This window comes from Plecotus auritus (assembly GCF_963455305.1).
Source record: "Plecotus auritus genome assembly, chromosome: 8".
In the NCBI taxonomy this organism is placed as follows: domain Eukaryota; kingdom Metazoa; phylum Chordata; class Mammalia; order Chiroptera; family Vespertilionidae; genus Plecotus; species Plecotus auritus.
In genome coordinates this window covers 116,666,627-116,685,036 of record NC_137782.1, presented here as the reverse complement: position 1 = coordinate 116,685,036, position 18,410 = coordinate 116,666,627, and the positions used below count along the sequence as shown (strand labels likewise).

Sequence of the window (18,410 nt, the reverse complement as noted above, 5' to 3'; positions counted from 1 at the left end):
CCCTCACCAGGCTGGGCTCGCCCTGCCCCAGCAGAACCGGGTGAATGAGAACCAGCCGCCAACTGGCTGGGGAAGGGAGGAGTCACTGGTGAACATGCTGGGCCTCAGCCTCCTTGTGTGGAGGATGGGGGTTGGAGCAGCTCCATGGCTTTCCAACTCTATTGTCCAGTCTTCAAATAAGAGCCTCCCTAGAAGCAGGGCCTCTAAGTAGGTTCTTATTTGGGCTAATCTGAGTGGCACTAGGGCCTCAGTCCTGGGCTCCACAGCTGCTTGCTCCCCAGGCCCTTTCTACTGTCCCTGGCCCTGGCTCGTCTCCGCCCAAATGAAGACACTGGGCTCTGTGGTCCCAAGGGCCCTCTGGCTCTGACTCTCCCAGCCCACAATTCCCTATGCAGATGCCAGCCTGGTGCAGAGACTTGGACTCCTGTGACCAAGCAGGGTTCCTTGGGGGGCTCAGGAATGGAGCCTGGGGGTGGGGGCGGTTCTGCAGCCCAGCGACAGGGCTCTTTCCCTCTGCCGGGATGGCTGCTGCACCCCACTCCCTCCAGAGCTGTGTGCTGGCTGGATGAGCACTCAGCCCTGTCCCCAGGTCTGCTGACTGCCAGCTTTCTCTGCACCCCTCGTGGCTACCATGGCCCAGGCTGATAGAATCGCTGACTGAGATTGCCTGCCCAGCTGCAGGTGCTGGCACGGGCTCACCTGCCCAGACTGCCACTGGCAATGGTTCAGCTGATGGGTGGCATCCTCACCATTGTCCTGCTCAGATCTTAAAGGTATAAGCGTTTGCTTCACTTCTAGACAATGATAGCATGAGCAAAGAGGGGGAGCAGACATCACTCTGAAACCCCTCAGCTGGCTAACTACCTGGGTGGCGGGGAGACATGGACTGTTGACAGACAGAAGCAGTCAGAGGCAGCGCCTGGAAGCTGTGTCAGAGTGTGGAACGTTGCTGGCCCTGGGAGACTGGGCTGTGGCTGCCACCCTCACAGAAGCCAGCCCACTATAAACTGCCCCCTTCCTGAGCACTGGGAATGAGATGCCCTTGGTGCTTGCAGTCAGTTGTCTGCATTTCTCAACTCGTTCACTCAACCTGCCTTTACTGAGCATCTGTTATAATAAGGGCACACGCTCGGTGTGGAGATTTTATAAGGTGCTCCAAGATGCTGCCCACTGTGTCCTTACACCTCTGTCCACTGGACAACTCTGACCCTGCATGAGAAGTGATGAGGAGGTGAGGTGCAGAAGCCCAGGAGGGAGAGAGGACACACACCGTGGGGAGGGGAGGACTCATGGGCATACTGATGCTTGAGCTGAGTCTTAATGGCGGGCGGTATTTTTCCAGGCAAAGATGTGGGAGGAAAGGCATTCGCAGGGAGGCACAGGGTGTACCAGAGCAGAGAGGTGTGAATGAGAGTGCATGCTCGGGGGCGTGAGTAATGTAGGGTCATGGGATGTGCAGGCGTGAGTGGCCGGAGGTGGGAATGGAAGCGCTGGTTGAGGTCATAGTGGGAAGGCTTCGGGCTGCAGCCGTAGAGCTGTGGGACCTGACCCTGTGGTCTGGGGGCACTGCGGGCAGGGGGGTGGCTCCCTGGGAGAGGGCTGAGCTCAGTGTGAATCAGAGAAGAAGGCAAGAGGGCTGGGAGGAGGAGGAGAAAGTGCCAGCATTGGTGAAACAGCAGATGTTTGGGGCTTGGAGCTGCATGAAGCTCCTGCCCCAAGCAATCAAAGCAACTTCTGGCTGCTCTGGTGGCAGGACTGCAGGCAGATCACGGGTCTTCAGAGACACACCCTGCTGGGCCCAGCCCACCCCAAGCTCCTCCACATCCCCATCTAACCTGCTCGCCTTTGGTGTGGCCGGGGGAGGCGTAGGCCTCGGGGTAGTGCTGCCGCTCAAAGGGACACTCAAGGGGCTCGAGGTGGTGCTGGCTGAAGGCGTCCGTGCGGAGGTGCTTGCGGGGCCCGCTGCTGCTGCTCTGGGAGTCGATGCTCAGCCGGCAGCTGTCTTGGTCACCTGGGGTCCCCGGGCAGGAAGAAAGCTCTCAGGGGACCCATCTACCCACCCCAGGCCAGAGTGGAGGAGCAGACTGAGCTGCAGTGGGGGGAAGGACCCAGGTCCCTGGCCTCTGGGCCTTAGGGCTGTGGCCACTCAGAGACAGGCCACATGCTACAGGCCAGTAATTGCCAAGACAACACATTCCTGGGCCAAGGGGGCTTCTGGCTCATCAGAGCCTGAGCCCTCCTGCACCCTGACCTGCCCTCCGTGTCCCCCACACTCACTGTCATCCATCTTCCTCTTGCTGTCACTGCCGGGCTGGGCGATCCCCAGCAGCCCATTGATGGAGTAGGTAGAGCCCAGAGAGTCGGACTGGGGTGACTCCGGGGGCGTCACGGCCGAGCTGGGGACTACAGGGCATGAGAAGGACAGGGTCAGGATGGGGGAGGACACCCCTGAGAGCCCCTGCCCCACCGTGGAGTCAGGCCTCATGCTGTGCTTCCTAAATATCTCCTGGTTGGTTCCTGGGAGCCCACAAGGCTTTGTCCCCTGGAAGGGCACATGGAGCATGTGAGCCGTGTGTACACAGATGGACATGTGTGTGCAGGGGAGTATGCCTGCCAGCCCCTCCACACTCACTCAGCGTGTGTCCTGGGCTCAGGGACTTGGTGGCCACGCAGCTGTCCATGGGGAGGTTGAATGGTTGCTGCACTTTGGTCCGGATGATTCTGTAAGGAAGGGAAGAAAGACCGGTAGAGAGAAGAGGAGGAAACTTGACCAGCAGCTGCCCCAGGTCCAGTTGCCTTTCTGAAATCCCACTGGGTGACTTAAAAGCACCTCACATGCAACCTGTCCACATCAAACCCACGACCGTACTACTCCTCACACTTGGTCCTTCCCGGTGTCCCCATTTTATGGATAGTGCTCAGTCACTCAATAAGTACAGATGGGGTGTAGCCCCGCTCCCCCCTCCCTCTGCTATCACGCCGTCCTCAGGTCTGTGGTCTGACCTGGGAACTGCCCTGCCTTGGTCCCTCTCTGTACCTCACAGCCAATGTCTCAGTGTGCACCACACCCATGCGCTCCCACCACCCATTCCCTGGCCACCCCTCCACTCTTGACCTTTCTAGTCTCTTCTCCCTATTGCAGGCAGGCTGAAGTTTCTGAAATGCAAGTCCGCCTGCTGCTTAACACTGCCAAGGGCTCCTCGTTCATTGCTCAAGGGTCAGAGGCAAGAACACGGAGCCTGGCCCCTACCCTCTAAAAGGCAGCCTTTGCTGAACAGCTCCCCCTCAGCCTGCTTCCTGCTCCCCTCCTATCTACTGGCTTTCTTTCAGCTTCTTGTATAAGATTCTGCTAGCCACAGGGCCTTTGCATGTGCTTTTGCAGAGCCCTGCTGGCTCCATTTCTTAGCTAGTTAACTCGTATTCATTGCTTCTTACTCAGGGGCATCTTCTCATAACCTTCCTAAACCAAGTCACCCCCGCGATAGCTCACAGACCCCCATGTTAGAGCTGCACTTATACAATTGTTCCTGTGGGTACTTGAATAGTGGGTGTCTTCCCACTAGACTATAAGCTCTACCAGGACAAGGATTTTGTGCCCCCAGGGCCTAGAACATAACAATGAGTTATGTGTGTATGAATGAATCAATGAGTGAGTGAGCCAATGATTGATTAAGGTAGTGAGTGAATAACTAACTGAATGGCTAAACAAATGAGTGAATATCTGAATGAGGGCCAAGTTAGGGTTCTTGTGGCTTAAGAAAGGATCAATTCAAGAAGATTGTTTTATTCAATAAAAAAATGAGGTGGTATGTAAGGAAGGAAACTGCAGGAAGTACAGCCAGGAAGGGAATGGGATGCCTGTGGCCCTGAGGAGGTGAGGAGGTGAGGTGCCAGCCTGTGCCTGGGGCTTCCTCTCTGGCTCCAGGCTCCCTCCCAGCTCTGCTCCACAAGCCAGGGCCTTCCTCAGGTCTCTCCCATGACCCCCAAGACCCCTGACTGCTGTCTGCCTCTCACCTGTTGATGGAGCTGACACTGGGCACAGTGTCGTTGTCACAGACGCCCTCAGCCAGGAGTCGATCTCGGATCTCCCAGGCAAACATGGTGGGGTTCTGTCGCTTGTAGTCCCCGATCTTCTCCACCACCTTGGGGGTAGCCACCTTGGGCTTGGAGCCACCTATCACCCCAGGCCGGATGCTGCCAGTCTCGTAGTACCTACTCCAATAGACAACCCAAAGATTACCCAGTAGGCAGGTGAGTCTCTGGACTTAACCAGAGACCCTTGTCCCCTCTGAGGCTTCTGGGGAGGGGCCCAGGGTCGCATGTGCCCCAAGGCTGGCTTCAAAGTCTACCTCCCCACCCCCAGTGCTGTTTCCCTTGCATGGGCAGGTTTGTGCTGGCCACTCTGCTGAGGACCCCACCCCTGGACCCCTGGCTCCTCCCTTGCCTTTCCCTCTGGCTGGTATGAGTGCCTGCTGGGCCACCCTGAGGCCTACAGATTCCTTTCTAAGAACAGGAACGCTGGCTCAGTAGGTTCCCTGTGAGTCACAGCTCACAGTGGCGCGTCCTCGTCCGGCTCTGCTGGCAGCAGCATGACTCACTCTTCCCCCTGTCCACCCTGGTTTGGCCCTCCCCAAGAGGCCAGCTGGGTCACTGAGTCCTCTGCCCCATCTGCTGGTACATCTTTGTTCCCATCCCACCCCCCCCACCCCCACCCCTCTTTAGGCACTGTTTTCTACCAGGTTTCAGGGGTCAGGTAGAAGCCACTCCTCACAATCTCTAGAATCCCAGCCTTGCCTGGATGTCTGGCCATGTCCCCTCCTTACACTGAGCCTGCGCCCCTCTCCTCCTCTCCCTTTACCCCCAACCAGCTGCTTTGGCAGGTCAATGGCCTATGTCAGGATACCATCGCCTCCTTGTTCTGGAAACTCTCTGGTCTCCTCTGCCATGAAATAACATCTGCCCTTTAAACTCTGTCTGTTGCCACCATCCAGGCACCACCTCCTCTCTGGGGTGCTTGGCCCATCCTGGGTTCCCCTCTCCTGACCCTGAAGGGGCCACCGTCTTCCCTGACAACATCAGCCGGGAGGCCAGAGCTTCCGCCGTTTGGTGACAGGTCCTTTGCCTCTAAACCAGAGCTCCTCCGGAGTCTACTTGTGGGTCAGGGAAGGGAGGCAGCTCCCCGCTGACTGGAAGCTCCCACCCTCTGCCTCAGGCACTTGGACAGGAGTGGCCCTCCAGGCAGAGTCAGCCTGATTCAGAGCTTTGCTGTCCTGGCTCCACCTGAACCTCTGGGCGGTGATTTCAACTCAGGCTTTAGATCATGTGAGGGCTCGGAATAATTCCAAACCTGGGCCCTACCCCTAAAATTCTGCCCTAACAGGCGTGGGCTGGGCCTAGGCCTTGAATACTTTTTAAATTAAAGGTTCCCCAGGCAGGTCACCTGGTCATCTCATAAAGCTCACAGCATCCAGGCCTGGCTTCCAGAGAGGGTGGAGGCCCAGGGGTTTGACCGTGGAAGGCACCTCTGAGGGCGTGCCCCTTCCCTCGCGGCTCTATCTCCTTGGGTCTCAGTGGGCAAAGCCCTTTGGGAAGAGCCTCCTGCTGTAGGAGTGAGAAGCCTTTGGAAAATGAGACACAGAGCAAGGAGAAAAGGGGAGCGTGTAGCCCTGGTCCCTGGGAGGAAGGTGGCTGCGAGCCTGGCGGGTGCAGAGGCCACCCTGCCGGAGGGTGGTGGGTGGTGAATTTCGTGCTTACCTGCCAAGAATCTTGCTGACACAACCATGGCTGACACGAAGCTGGCGGGAGATGTCACAGGGCCTCACGCCCTGATGGGCCAGGTCTACTATGCGCTGACGCACCACTTCGGGCAGGGGTCTGCCGTTCACAAAGGCCCCTCCCAGCTGGTTCAGCCCTCCGTGGCCTGGGAAGACAATAAATAGTCCCAACGCAGTTGTCAGGACCAAGCGGCAGCCCAGTTCACTCCGAGCCTACCTCCCCCGCCAGCCCACCATTCAAACACATGGACTGCATGCCCATGACGTGGTGGGCACTGTACCAGGACCCAGAATGCCAGGGGGAATGAGGCAGATGTGGCCTCTGCTCTTGCCTCACGAGGCTTATTAAAGTGGGGCCGAGACTGCCCACGGCCCGTCAACATACCTCATGACCACTGCTGGGGCCAGGGACATGCAGAAGGTATGGGGGGATCAACCTCAGGCTCAGGGCACCAAGAAGGGCTCCCAGAGAAGTCTAAGCTGTGCGTGGAGGTGCAAAGAGAGAAAGGAGAAAGCCATTCCGGGCGGTGGGACTCCAGGTGAAGCTGAGAGATGAGAAGGGGCTCGTCCTTGGACTGATCAGCTGCCTAGAGCTGCGCGGGCTAATTTCAGGGCTGAGAGCTCCCTTATTCTGATGAGGACATGGGGGCTTGGGGAGTTCTAGTGGCTTGACTCACAGGACGTTTGTGACTCAGCTTCTATGAGAGGGAGTCAGGACACGACCCAGGGTAAGGTTCCATGCAGCGTCCTGCGTGGGCCCTGCTTCCTTCCACGGCCCAGAACCGACCCCAGGAGTTGGGCATTGGCCCTGAGTCCTGTGCTGAGGGGCCACGGCCTGGGCGTGAGGCATCTTTTCTCACGGGGCAGTGTGTGCTGACCAGCTGTTTTGGTGGAGCCTGGGGCTGGAGGTTGTCGGGGGACTAGGCAGCGAGGAGGAAGAGCAGAGCCAGGCTTCTGCGTGAGCCCATGAAGGACTGCTTATGGCCGAGGTGGGAAGTGCCTCTGCGAGGCACATCGTGCCCATTCCTGCCCACCGACTTAGCACATTCAGAACTGCTATGTCTCCTCGGGGCCCAAGCTGTTTTCAGCACGACCGTCAATTTCTCTTAAAAAAAAAAAAAAAGAAGAAGAAGAAGACCAAAAGCCTCAGGCCAGGGCACTAAGTCAGGAGGAAAAGCCCGCTGGCCAAACACCAGCAGGAGGGACACAGTGACCCATCTTCCCGGTGAGCTTGGGCACAACTTCCCACCTTCCAGTTCTCGGCAGCCTGTCCCTCGAGTGCTTTTCCACCAGGGCTGGGAAGAAGCCTGGAGGGCATCAGGGCCACCAGAAGGCAAGGAGTGGCCTGTGTCCACTTCTGGGCTCATTCCATTGGCTCCTGATGGGCCACAGCCATTGGACCCTCATTCCCTCCTGGCTGCCTTTTGGCTCTTTGAGGTCCAGACACTGAACACCAGGGGGCGCCAGACAGCCACTCAAACCCAGGCAAGCCCTGAGGGGGGGGGGGGGTTGGGGGGGGGGGTCCAGCTTTGTCCCCATTTCCCAGAACTTGGGCTCCAGGTCACCCTCTCCACGCACCGCCCCCACCCCCCCAGGCTTAGGTGTTGTCACCACGACCTCTGTATCTGGCAGCCAGCAGGCTTCCTAAGGGTGGGGTTGTTCATCCCTGGCAGGCAGAAGATTTAAAACACCAAACGCCATTTTTGAGTGGCACGAATTGGGTCCTTTGACTGAAAAAAAAAAAAAATCTACCCTGTTTCCCCATCGAAGCTGTGTGGGTAATTGTCCTCAGTCATCCTGAAAGGCTGACCTTGGAGACCTGAGGCGCCCAGGACCCTCCTGAAGGTTCATACTCCATCAGCCAGTATGGCTGAGAAGGGGAAGATAAGTTCAACCTCCGAATCTGAATTCTCTGGTGCTTAATTTTATTGTACTGGCTTCTGAGTGACTGTGTGTTGCTACGCAGAGCATTGGGTCAGATTCCTGCACTGACTTTGCCTGCTTTAATTTTATCATTTGAGAAAGTTGGGTTTTGTTTCAACCTTAGTGTTTTCATCCATCAAATGGAGTTAAATAGCACCTCGTACTGCATCTGCTGCTGACCTGTAAGAGCTACTGTAAGAAGATGGGAGGGGGAGGTGGGTAGTGAGAGGGGAGAAGTGTTTGGCTAGTTGAAAATCTTGATTTTAAGTGTCAAGTTTTTCTGATTTTTAATATTTACATGTTATGGCCCAGGTGTGGTCCTGAGACTGGGGCAGTGGTTCTCAAACTTGAGGTGCATCAGAATCACTTTGGGGATTTGTTAAAACACAGGCTCCTAAAAAATGAAAAAAATAAAACAGAGAGAAAAGAAACAAAAACCATAAAACAAAACAAAACAAAACAAAAAAACCCAAAACACAGGCTTCTGAGCCCAGGGCCCCGAATTTCTGCATTAGCAGGTCAGGGATGGAACCAAGAACCCAAGTTTCTAAGAAGTTCCCAGGTGGGGGTGCTTGCTGGCCTGGGGCTACATGTTGAGAGCCATTGAGCAATGGCTGGTAAAGAAAATGTAAGAGATTAACTAACTACTTGTGCACCTCCTACCCCTCCCCACCTTATTCTAGAATTGTATTTCCTATTGTTTGTATATTACAGTTTTCATTTATTTTTTTCTCAACATGTATATACTGAGAGCCCACCATGAATCAGGTACAATGCCCTGGTGGTGCTGCCTTGAACAAGATGAGAAACCAGGCCCTTGAAGACCTGAAAATCTTTGGGGGGATGCAATTGTTCAGGAAGAAGTGTTTTGAGAGAGGTAAGCCCAGATGCTAGGGGGCCCATAAGTGGTCGGAAGGAAGTTGTAGGGAGGGATGACCAAGAGGTCACCAGGTGAAGAAGTTTCCATGGGAAAAAAGACCTTGCACAAGGTCATGGTGCTCTCAAGACATGAAAGACTTGTGGCAACTGTGGGACGGCAGGAAGGAGGGCCAGGAGAGGCCTGCTGGCTGCAGAGAGAGATGGCCCCTCTGGTTTGAGGTTTGGAGCTGAGTCCCTGTAATGGAAGGACGTTTGTCCTTCCTGTGTCCGGTGTGGGGGAGTGGACTCCTTTGGATGAGTCACACCAAATGCCCAGAGGTGGGTGCAGCCTTCCTGCACTGAGGGCCGACACCCACTGTGCTGACCACCTTTCCATGTGGCTGTGGACAGGAGGACTTTGAGGCTGGAAGCCAGAAACGAGTGGGAGCCCCTGATTGGACTGGGGGGAAGGTGTGGACCAGGAAGAGGCTTAGAGCTTCCTAAACAAAGGCGCTTTGCATGGTCTGGAGGGTCGTGGGTGCAGAATGGCGGGTGTGGAGGAGGAAGACAAGATGACTGGCCGGACACAGCAGGTTCTGGGTGCTAACTTTCTGGGGCCAGAGAGGATTTACCCTACAAGCGAGAGCATTTGCAAGTCTGCAAAGCCCTAGAGGGAAGCCTGCTGTTCAGAAACGTAAACTTTGGAAAAGTGACCATCTGGGTGGGTCTTAGGACTTTCTTCTTTTTTTCTTTTTCTTTCTTTTTTTATCTTTATTGTTGAAGTATTACAGATGTCCCCTTTTTTCCCATTACCCCTTTTAGTCTCCCCTACCCCCTTAGGCCTTCACCCCACTATTGTCTGTGTCTATGGGTTATGCATACAAGTTCTTTGGTTAATCTCTTCCCACCCACCCCCGCCTTCCCGCTGAGATTTGACAGCCTGTTCCATGATTCTGTCTTTTTAAAAATTTTTCAATGACCGTTTACATTCAATATTATTCTGTATTAGTTTCAGGTGTACAGCATAGTGCCCTACATAGTGGCCCCTGATATTTTAAGTACCCACTTGGCCCCATACATAGTTATTACAATATTACTGACTATATTCTTTATGCTGTAGTTTACATCTCTGTGACTATTCTGTAACCACCAATATGGAGATTAAGAAGTACACCTTGGGACTCTCTTTGATAATTTCCTCACCCCTTATAGGCTCTGAGGTCTAGGGATGGTAGAAGGACCAGAGAGGCTCATTGCCCCAAATTCGCATACAGTCACCAACACCCAAGCTCTGAAGATGTGGGGATGGTTTCTTGGGCCCCACAGTTCTTTGCACACATCCCTGTCATGGCAATGATGGCATGCCTGTTCACATTGCTTTACGTGTCTCCTCTTACATACCTACACCTCTCACAAAAGTTTAGCTAACACTCCAGTAAAATATATGTGATAGACAAATGCTTCGCAGATGCGTGGGGTGCTGGGATGGTTGTCGAGTCGATTCTCCACCCTGGATCCCTGAATCCCAAACTCAGGTACTTTCTTCTTGTACCTGCTGGTTTCTCACACCTCTGCCTAGTCCTGAAACGACAATGGTACAATATCTTGTTCTGTGGCAATTTCCGTTTAACTACCTTGGGATTTTTGCTTTTGGCCCCCAAAGAGTTTTATGGCAAGAGTTTGAGGCTTGGCAGGACTATAATGGGAGGTGGGATGTTCTTTATTTCTTATTTTTTTAAAAAAATATGTTTTTCTTTATTTTAGACAGAAAGGAAGGGAGAGGGAGAGAGATAGAAATATCAATGATGAGAGAGAAACATCGATCGGCTGCCTCCTGCACACCACCCACTGGGGATTGAGCCCACAACCTGGGCATGTGCCCTGACCAAGGAACGAACCAGCACATGGGTTGATGCTCAACCACCAAGCCACACCGGCCGGGTGGGGTTGTTCTTTAAATCAGGCTGTGCTCACACCCCTCCAAAAAGGCGTGGTCCTGTCAGTCTGACCCAACTCTGGAGTCTTAGCCTGGTGGTGGTGGTGGTGGTCTCTCCAGCACACTCACTCGCAGGCTGCGATCTGCCACTGTGGCCTGCCAGCTGCTCCCCTTGGCCTGGTGCCTTTCTGGAACACACCCAGTGTTCCAACCTCTTGTTCCACGTTCCGTCCCGAGTCTGCACCCTGGATCACTCCCACATCCCTGAGGTGTGGGCTACCAGGACACACAGGCCTGGGATGGACCAGTACCCAGGGCTGGGCACCTGCATCAGCTTCATCCCCAGCTGGCCAGGTGGCCCTCGGCGTCTCTGTGCTTGTCCTCCTCCGAAGGGGACAGACAGGAGACAGCAGCCATTTCCCGCTGAGGCTTCTGAACAGATGTTTTTGGAGTGCCCACCACTGTTCTTGAGTGGCATCATTCCCATTCTCATTTTATGTTTATTTGCATGATCGTAGTACGGGTACTTCTTCTCCCACCACACCGAAAGCTCCGTGAGGGCAGGACCACGTCTGCTTTGTTCATCACTAATTAGATTAGGTGTTCAGTAAGTATCTGCCACATGAACTAACTGCCTTTAGCCTCCATCCTCCCCATGCGGTGTACTCACCAAAACATGGCACTTTTACCTCCTAAATAGCTACCTAACCAGCGCTGTCCAGCCATCCCCAGCAGCATGCGTTCGCTTATCCACTCGACACATGGTTACAGAACATCTACCACTTGCCAAGCTCTTTACTAGAACCGATGACATGGAGCTGATGCTGCCTTGTGAAGCTTCCAGGGTAGGAATCGTGAAACACACAAGTAGATGTACAATTACTGCTTGGAGAGGTGCTAAGACGCACATGGCAGAGTGCAATGTTAAAGAATGAGGTGGGGGAGGGCAAGGCATGGAGTTTGTTCCAGGAGACCAAAGAAAATCGAAGTGATGTGGGACAGAGGTGAGCAGGGTTACCCAGTCACCTGGACTCACTGGTCTCTGCGCCCAGCCTTGTACATGCCACCCTTAGCTGAGGAGCGGGACATCTAAAACCCTAGCCTGACTATGTCATGCCCACGTTTAAGAAAACTTGTGGGGCCTGGCTCCAGCACCTGCATGGTGAAGTCTAGGCTATGAATCTGGAGGACTGTGCCCAAGGAGGGACCCTGGCTTACCTCGTTTCCTACCTGTCTGAGAACTGAATCTGATGCCCTAGCCACAGGCTGACTCACTGCTCTTCTTCCGTAGCATCAGAAACCTCCCGGTCCTTGTCTATGCTGTCCTCTGCAGGAGGGCCCCATCCTTACCTTCTGCTGATCAATTCACACTCAAACCTGAAGTAGTTCAGGGAGCTGCCACCTACAGGTAACTACTGCCTGCTTTTTGATCTGGTCCTTTCTTTAATTTTTTAATTTAAAAAATGTTTTTATTGATTTTAGAGAGAGAGGAAGGGAGAGGGAGATAGAGGAACATGGATGTGAGAGAGAAACATCAATCAGTTGCTTCCTGTACGCACCCCAATCGGGGATCAAACCTGCAACCTGGATATGTGTCCTGACCGGGAATCCAACCGGTGACCACACGGTGCATGGGACAACACACAACCAACTGAGCCACACAGTCCAGGGCTCTGGTCCTTTCTTTTAAACATGCCAGGCCATCATCTCTATCACTACATGTACAGAATATACACTGAGTGGCCAGATTATTATAATCTCTGAATGCATAATAATCTGGCCACTCAGTGTATATCCTATATAATAAAAGGCTAATATGCAAATTGTCCCCTCTACCAGGAGTTTGACCAGCAGGCAGGCCGGCCAACCGCCCATGTCCCCTCCCCCTGGCCAGGCTGGCCAGACCCCACCCATGCACGAATTCATGCACTGGGCCTACACACACTGAGTGGCCAGATTATTATGCGTTCAGAGATCATAATAATCTGGCCACTCAGTGTAAGTGTGTATTTATGCTGGCCATGTTCTGCTGTGTACACTGCATGCCCCTTGAGGGGTGACGTGGCTGCTTTATCTGTGAAACCCTAATGTCCAGTATAATGCACAGTAGGTACCCAGGAATGCTGACTAAGTTCATTATTGGAGTGACGGAAGGAGGGAGGGAGAACGGAGGGAAGAAAGCATGGCCACACAAGCTCAGTGAGCCCACACATTACTTGCCCCAAGAGACATGAGTTGTGCAGAGAGCGGGGGCAGATGTCACCCAGGGGCAGAGAGGGTTGCCCTCTGCAGGAGCCTGGGGACGACTTGGAGGCCTTCCTGCTGGCTCCTCCATCAAGCCTCGACGACGTCAACATTAGAGGAGCCAGGCTCAGGCCGTTGTGAGGAGCCTCCCAGTTCATGTTTACCCGGCTGGTTCCTCGGGCAGGGCCTCTGTGCACTTCAGTGCTGCTCAAGAGGTCCCCGGTGGTGAGGCCAGGAGGACCAGCTCTGGCTCACACCCACCCACACTCTGCTGTCCTGGCCTATGGGAGAATCCCCCCACCCCCCCGGCCCTGGGAACAATAAGATAAGAAGTCTGGCTCCTTGGATGCTCTTTCTTAAGCCCACCCAGGGGGTGGGCAGTTAGTACTGTCCTTCCCCAGCAGGAGAGAGAGAGAGCTGGAGCGGGGCAGAGGCAGGCAGACACAGGTGCACAGAGATGCTCCCTGGATTAGCCTCTAGCTGGGAAAGAACCAAACTCTGCCGGCATTTTACCAGCCTTGGGCTTAATAGAAGAGGAAAGAGGGGAAGGAGGAAGGAGCAAGGTGATTGTCGGTATTCAGCCCCCTTCCCCATGAGTCAGTGCTTAGTGTAACACCTGTAGCCAGGTGGCCGGAGGGCCGATTCTGCAGCCCGGTGAGCACCATAAACACATCTTTCCCTCTACTTCTCATAACAGCCCTTAAAGAGGCAGCACGTTATCCCACTTTACAGATGAGGAGATGAGAAGCAGAGACGGTCCACAACCCTCCGAAAGCTGCTTCTCGACCAAGGGGCAGGGCAGACTGCCACTGCAGCCAGGCCGCCCCCTGCAGGCTCCCGGGGCTCTGGCTAGTCCAGGACAGCCGGCCCCTCTAGGAGCACATGTGGCTTCCTGTCACCACCAAGCACGGGGTGCTTTCCAAAAGCCACTGCAAAATCCCCGCCAGGTTTTCATTTCGTGGGGACCTAATTTTCCCTTTTTACAATTTTCTTTAGCTAGAGAACAGACCTAATTCTGTTATATTTCTCCCCCTATTCCATGTCTGTGTATTCCCCTCCACTCTTTATTCCCATCCACGGCCCCCAGCCATCCCCTCCCCTCCACACACAGCTTATGCTCTGGGTTTTATTCCTCTGCCCTCAGTCTCCTCCAGTTGCTTTGCTTTTATTTCCATCCCTGCTGATCCTGCTCCTCCCTCTCCTTATCCCCTCCCAGCCCCTTCCCTGCCCCAGTCCTATCTGGTCAAACAGGGCACCCCCCACCACCATGTCTCCCACCATGTCTCCCACCCTTTCACCCCGAGATTTCCCTTCTCTCTGCCAGGGCTCCTTTGGCCTGGCCCCCTCCCTGCATCGTCTTCATTGCCTGCATGACTGCTCAGGTTCCTTATCCCATCTTCCCCTCAAAGGCATTCACAGCTCGCTGTTATTCTTGTATTAGCATCGAACCCATTAAAGCTAATTTGTTTGCCCTAATCTCCATTTATTTTTCCCTAGTTGATATTAGATTTCCCTTTCTATTGCTCCAGCATGATTTTCTCTTTGTCTTCCTAATGGTCTACCCCCTCTCTCTTCCTCTATTAATCTGGTTGGCTTCACTACATGGTTTCAAGGCCTTTCCTCCCTCCCCCAGCCCTTAGATTAACCCTGTCACCTCCCTCTCAGGATGCCCCATGCCCAGTGGATTTCTGGGGATGGAGCTGCTGCAAATGGCAATAGACCTGTAAGCTCCCTGGAATAAAGCGACTGGGGGAGAGGCCCTGCCTTGTGCGGGGCCTCGGGAACACAGGGCTGGGCAGCTCGACTCAAATGGGGCACACGTGGGCCGCTCTGAGCCCTGAGGTACCGAGGTCAAGGGTCCTTTGAGTAGGTTCCCACTGGAGGCTGTCCCAAGGCTCTGGAGGCCCGGCCAGCTTTTCCAGGTCCTATGCATTTTGTCAGTAGGCCCAGCGGAGATGGGCACTTTCTCCCTATGACCAAGATTAGACACAATTTCTCCTGTTTCCCAAACTGAAGACACACTCCCTCTTCTTCCTGAAGAGGGCAGGTGTCCCCTCTGGATGTGGCTTTGCAGGTGGCTATTCTTCACCCTGCACTCTGGCCTGCATGTTCACAGAACAGAAGCTGGGGCCCTGCATTTGTGAGAACGGAGAGGTTAGCGAGGCAGGTGGGCCAGCCCCGCTACAAACGCACTAGGAGCCAGGAGCCTGCGAACTCCCTGCCTCTGGGGTCAGGGGCCTGTGGCTAGTAACACTGTTTCCTAAAAAAACATTAAAGCAATTTTCAGTTCATTAGATTTCAATTCAGTGAGCACACACTCTGTGTCTACTAATATTCCAGGCTGTGCAGGGAGGTGGCTCTGAGCAGAAGACATAGTCCTTGCCCTTGAGAAACATACATGTTAATAAACCTGATGCACGTGTTGTAGAACCTGAGTGTCTAATCCACTCATGAGCCCTCTCCTGCAGTTTTTCCACAACCTGGGGGTACCTGCCGTGTGCGTGTATGAGTGTGTGACTTTCTGTATGTGCCTATGTGCTCATGTCTGTGAGTGTGTGTCTCTGTGAGTGTCTGTGTGTGTCTGTGAGTGCACGTGTCTGGGTGTCTGTGTGTATCTGTGCATGTCTGTGTGTGTCTAAGTATGTGTCTGTGTGCATGTGGATGTCTGTGTGTGTATGTGTCTGTGTATATCTATTTTTGTGTGTTTGTGTCTATGAGTGTGTGTATCTTTCTGTGTGTGTTTGTGTGTATCTGTGTGTGAGTGTGCATATCTGTGTGCGTGTGAATGTCTCTGAGTGTGTGTGTCCGTGTGTCTGTGTGTGTCTGTGTGGGTGTGTGGGGTGCAGAGCCCTAGGACAGGGGCGGGGCGGGCTGTCTTAGGAGTGGAACCATGAGGGACAAATGAAGAAGAACTGCTGTTTCAAGCCTGACATAATGAGCAAAATCTGTGACAAAACTGCATATCTGTGCTTTCCACACCTGTCGACAGAATCCCTGAGCCGCAACAAAGTGGATTATCCTCTCTACAGCCCCTCGCCACGCCTAAGGAAACCGGAGGGGCAGGGGAACAGACAGCCTCGGGTTGTGGTCCCAGGAGAGGAAACTGGGGTTGAGAACCAGGAGGCAGGTTCCGCCCACGCTGACCTCCCCTGTCTGTGTGTCAGTTTCCACATCTGGCTTACAGGGCATCTGATCGTGACTGTCCTCCAGTCCTAACATCTACAACACCAGGATGGCCTTCGGGCTTGAACAGACGGGGTGCAGAGAGCTCTGTTGGGAGGATCTCAGCAATTCTCCACACAGACACCTGACAGGAGTGGCCGTAGAAGATAAGGGAGAGCAGCACACAGTGGGCCCGTGGGCGGCGTGTGAGATGCTCTGGTTAGCACAATGCGGAGGCAGACACGCACCAGCGTGGTGGGCACATTTGGGGGCGTCTGTGGCCAGGGAGGCAGACGGCCCTTCTAATGTCACAAATCACGTCATGGCAGAGCCAGGACAGCACTCATGCTCTCTGACCTAAGTCCCTGTTCACTCCACGTCCCGGGCACCCTTTGGGTCCCTGGTGCCCTCTCCGCTGGGGCCACCTGGGCAGACAGTGAAAGAGGAAGGTGCTGGGGGTTGGGCAGGATGGGTTTGAGACCACAGCACGCCCTGCATTTTCTGGCCCACTTATCGCCTTGTTTGCTTGCCATTTTTATATTCTTCGGTGGTAAACCCAGACATGAGGCTCCTCTTGTGCATCCTGGGTTCCTCTGTGGAAACCCTGGGGTGGGTGCAGCAGGAAAGGCTCCAGAGAATGGGTCTCAGCTTCTCCTCTCTCTGTCGTTTCCAAACGGGGGCTTCTGTAGCTAGTGTCACTCGGACCCAACCGTGCTCGCTGATTCTGGCTCAGGGCTGGGTGGTAGGCAGAGCCAGACCCAGAACATGCAAAACTCACACTTCTGGAGGTTGTACTGTGCCCCCCAAATCTCTTGTGTTGAAATCCTAGCCCCCAGGACATCAGAACGGGACCTCGTTTGAAAATAGGGTCCTTGCAGATGATCAGGTTAAGCTGAGATTACCGGGGTGGGCCCTAATCCCATGTGACTGTGGCCTTCTAAAAAGGTGACCTTGGGATGAAAGAGAGAGAGAGAGAGGATGTAAAGTGAAGGTTGGAGTTATGCTGCCACGAGTCAAGGGTCACCAGCAATGCCAGCAAACCACCAGATGACACGGGAGCGGGCGAGAGATTCTCCCCGCAGCCCCGGAGGAACCATCCCTGCCTCACCTCCGTCTCAGACTTCCAGCCTCCAGAACCCTGAGATAATACATTTCTGGTGTTTACACCCTCAATGTGTGATATTTTGTCTGGCAGCCCTAGGACACGAATGTGAAGATAAGCAGGGTCTAACTCTGACCTGGGCACAGCAGGTGCGGGGAGCCCTGGGGCCCTCTCCTGGGGTGTCTGGCTGCCCCTCTCAGTGACTTTTCAGCATAAGGCAGGCTCAGGCAGTCAGGCCGAACGCAAATCTTTCTAACCTATGACCCTCTGTAGGTGCCTGCGTCTCTGCCACCACCATCCACCCGCAGAGCCGCCCTCTGGTCTCCGCTCGGGCTCCTCCATCCCTTGCAGGTGCAAGAGCATCAACCTATCAGCACAAATTCGGCCTTCCACCCGCCCCGGCTCCCCCGCCACCAGGCTTCTCCTCCCTCTAGGAGGTTTTCGGAAGCCCAGCCTAAAGTTGTCCCTGAACTCCCCTGGTATCTGCAGAACCCTTTCAAAGGGCTGCCAGGTAAGCGATTCCTAAATTTAAATCAATTCAACAAATATCGACTGGGCCTTGGCTTTCACACTGTGTACGACATGGGGCTGGCACTTTAAGCCCCAATTTATATGTGAAGACGGCAATTTGATGGTTAAACGGCCAGTTTGGAGCAGACCTGAGGCTGGGTCTGCGTCTGATCCACTCCTGGAAATCCCCAAGAGGCGGGCACCCTGCAGGGAGAAGGCTCTCTCCCCAGCGGGTGGCCTGAGAGTGCCACACAGGAAACATCTCTGCTCAGCCTGGAGGGTCCAACTTAGGTCTGAGGTTCTCAAGTGCTGGCCCACAGCAGACTCGCCGGGAGCTTGTGTAGGTGCTGATTCCAGGCCCCCGTTTGCTAACAGAGCCCCAGGAGGGTCTGACGCTGGTCTAGAGACCACCCTGAGAAACACCAGGCTGAACAAATATTTAATAAGCACCTGCTATCTGTCTACTCTGTGCCAGATATTACTTGGGAAGTTTTATTCCCAACCTGCTGGTCCTCACATATGCTCTGCCCTAAATCTGACTGGCCACCCTGTCAAGCCGGGGCCCAATGTCCCCCAGAAAGATCTCATGTTGGGTCAGACCTGCCCAGGACTGCCCATGTCAGAGGTCACTGCTGCCTGGCCTCACCACCCTGCATCTGAGCCCAGCCAGCACGATGTCCATCCCCAGGACCAGGAGGGACTCCGGGGGCAGCTTGGACCTCGATGGTGGCAGCAAGTTCCCCTAAAAGGGAACTTCGCTTCCTCAGTCCCATAGTAGCCATTTAGGGAGAAAACAGAGGAGTCATGACAGCAACATCGTGTGAAAGAACCAGTGCGCCTCATGTTAGGACACTTCATGAGCAAAACTTGAACGTACAAGGTAGGGCAACTAGCGAAACAA

General features: G+C 54.3%; 1 protein-coding gene across 9 annotated transcripts in view; it reads right to left on the bottom strand.

The window, feature by feature from the left end:
• The window catches only part of PAX8 (paired box 8), a 60,255-nt gene that overhangs the window by 27,570 nt on the left and 14,275 nt on the right, over positions 1-18,410 (bottom strand). For 6 of the 9 annotated variants that reach the window (XM_080683712.1, XM_080683706.1, XM_080683710.1 and 3 more), the window contains exons 3-7: positions 5,755-5,920; positions 4,015-4,215; positions 2,633-2,721; positions 2,278-2,403; positions 1,836-2,011 (exon numbers count right to left, since the gene is read on the bottom strand). In XM_080683712.1, coding sequence (XP_080539838.1) covers positions 1,836-2,011; positions 2,278-2,403; positions 2,633-2,721; positions 4,015-4,215; positions 5,755-5,920 — 758 coding nt within the window. The remainder of the gene's footprint in view (positions 1-1,835; positions 2,012-2,277; positions 2,404-2,632; positions 2,722-4,014; positions 4,216-5,754; positions 5,921-18,410) is intronic. The other 3 variants (XM_080683707.1, XM_080683711.1, XM_080683714.1) reach the window with 1 other exon arrangement.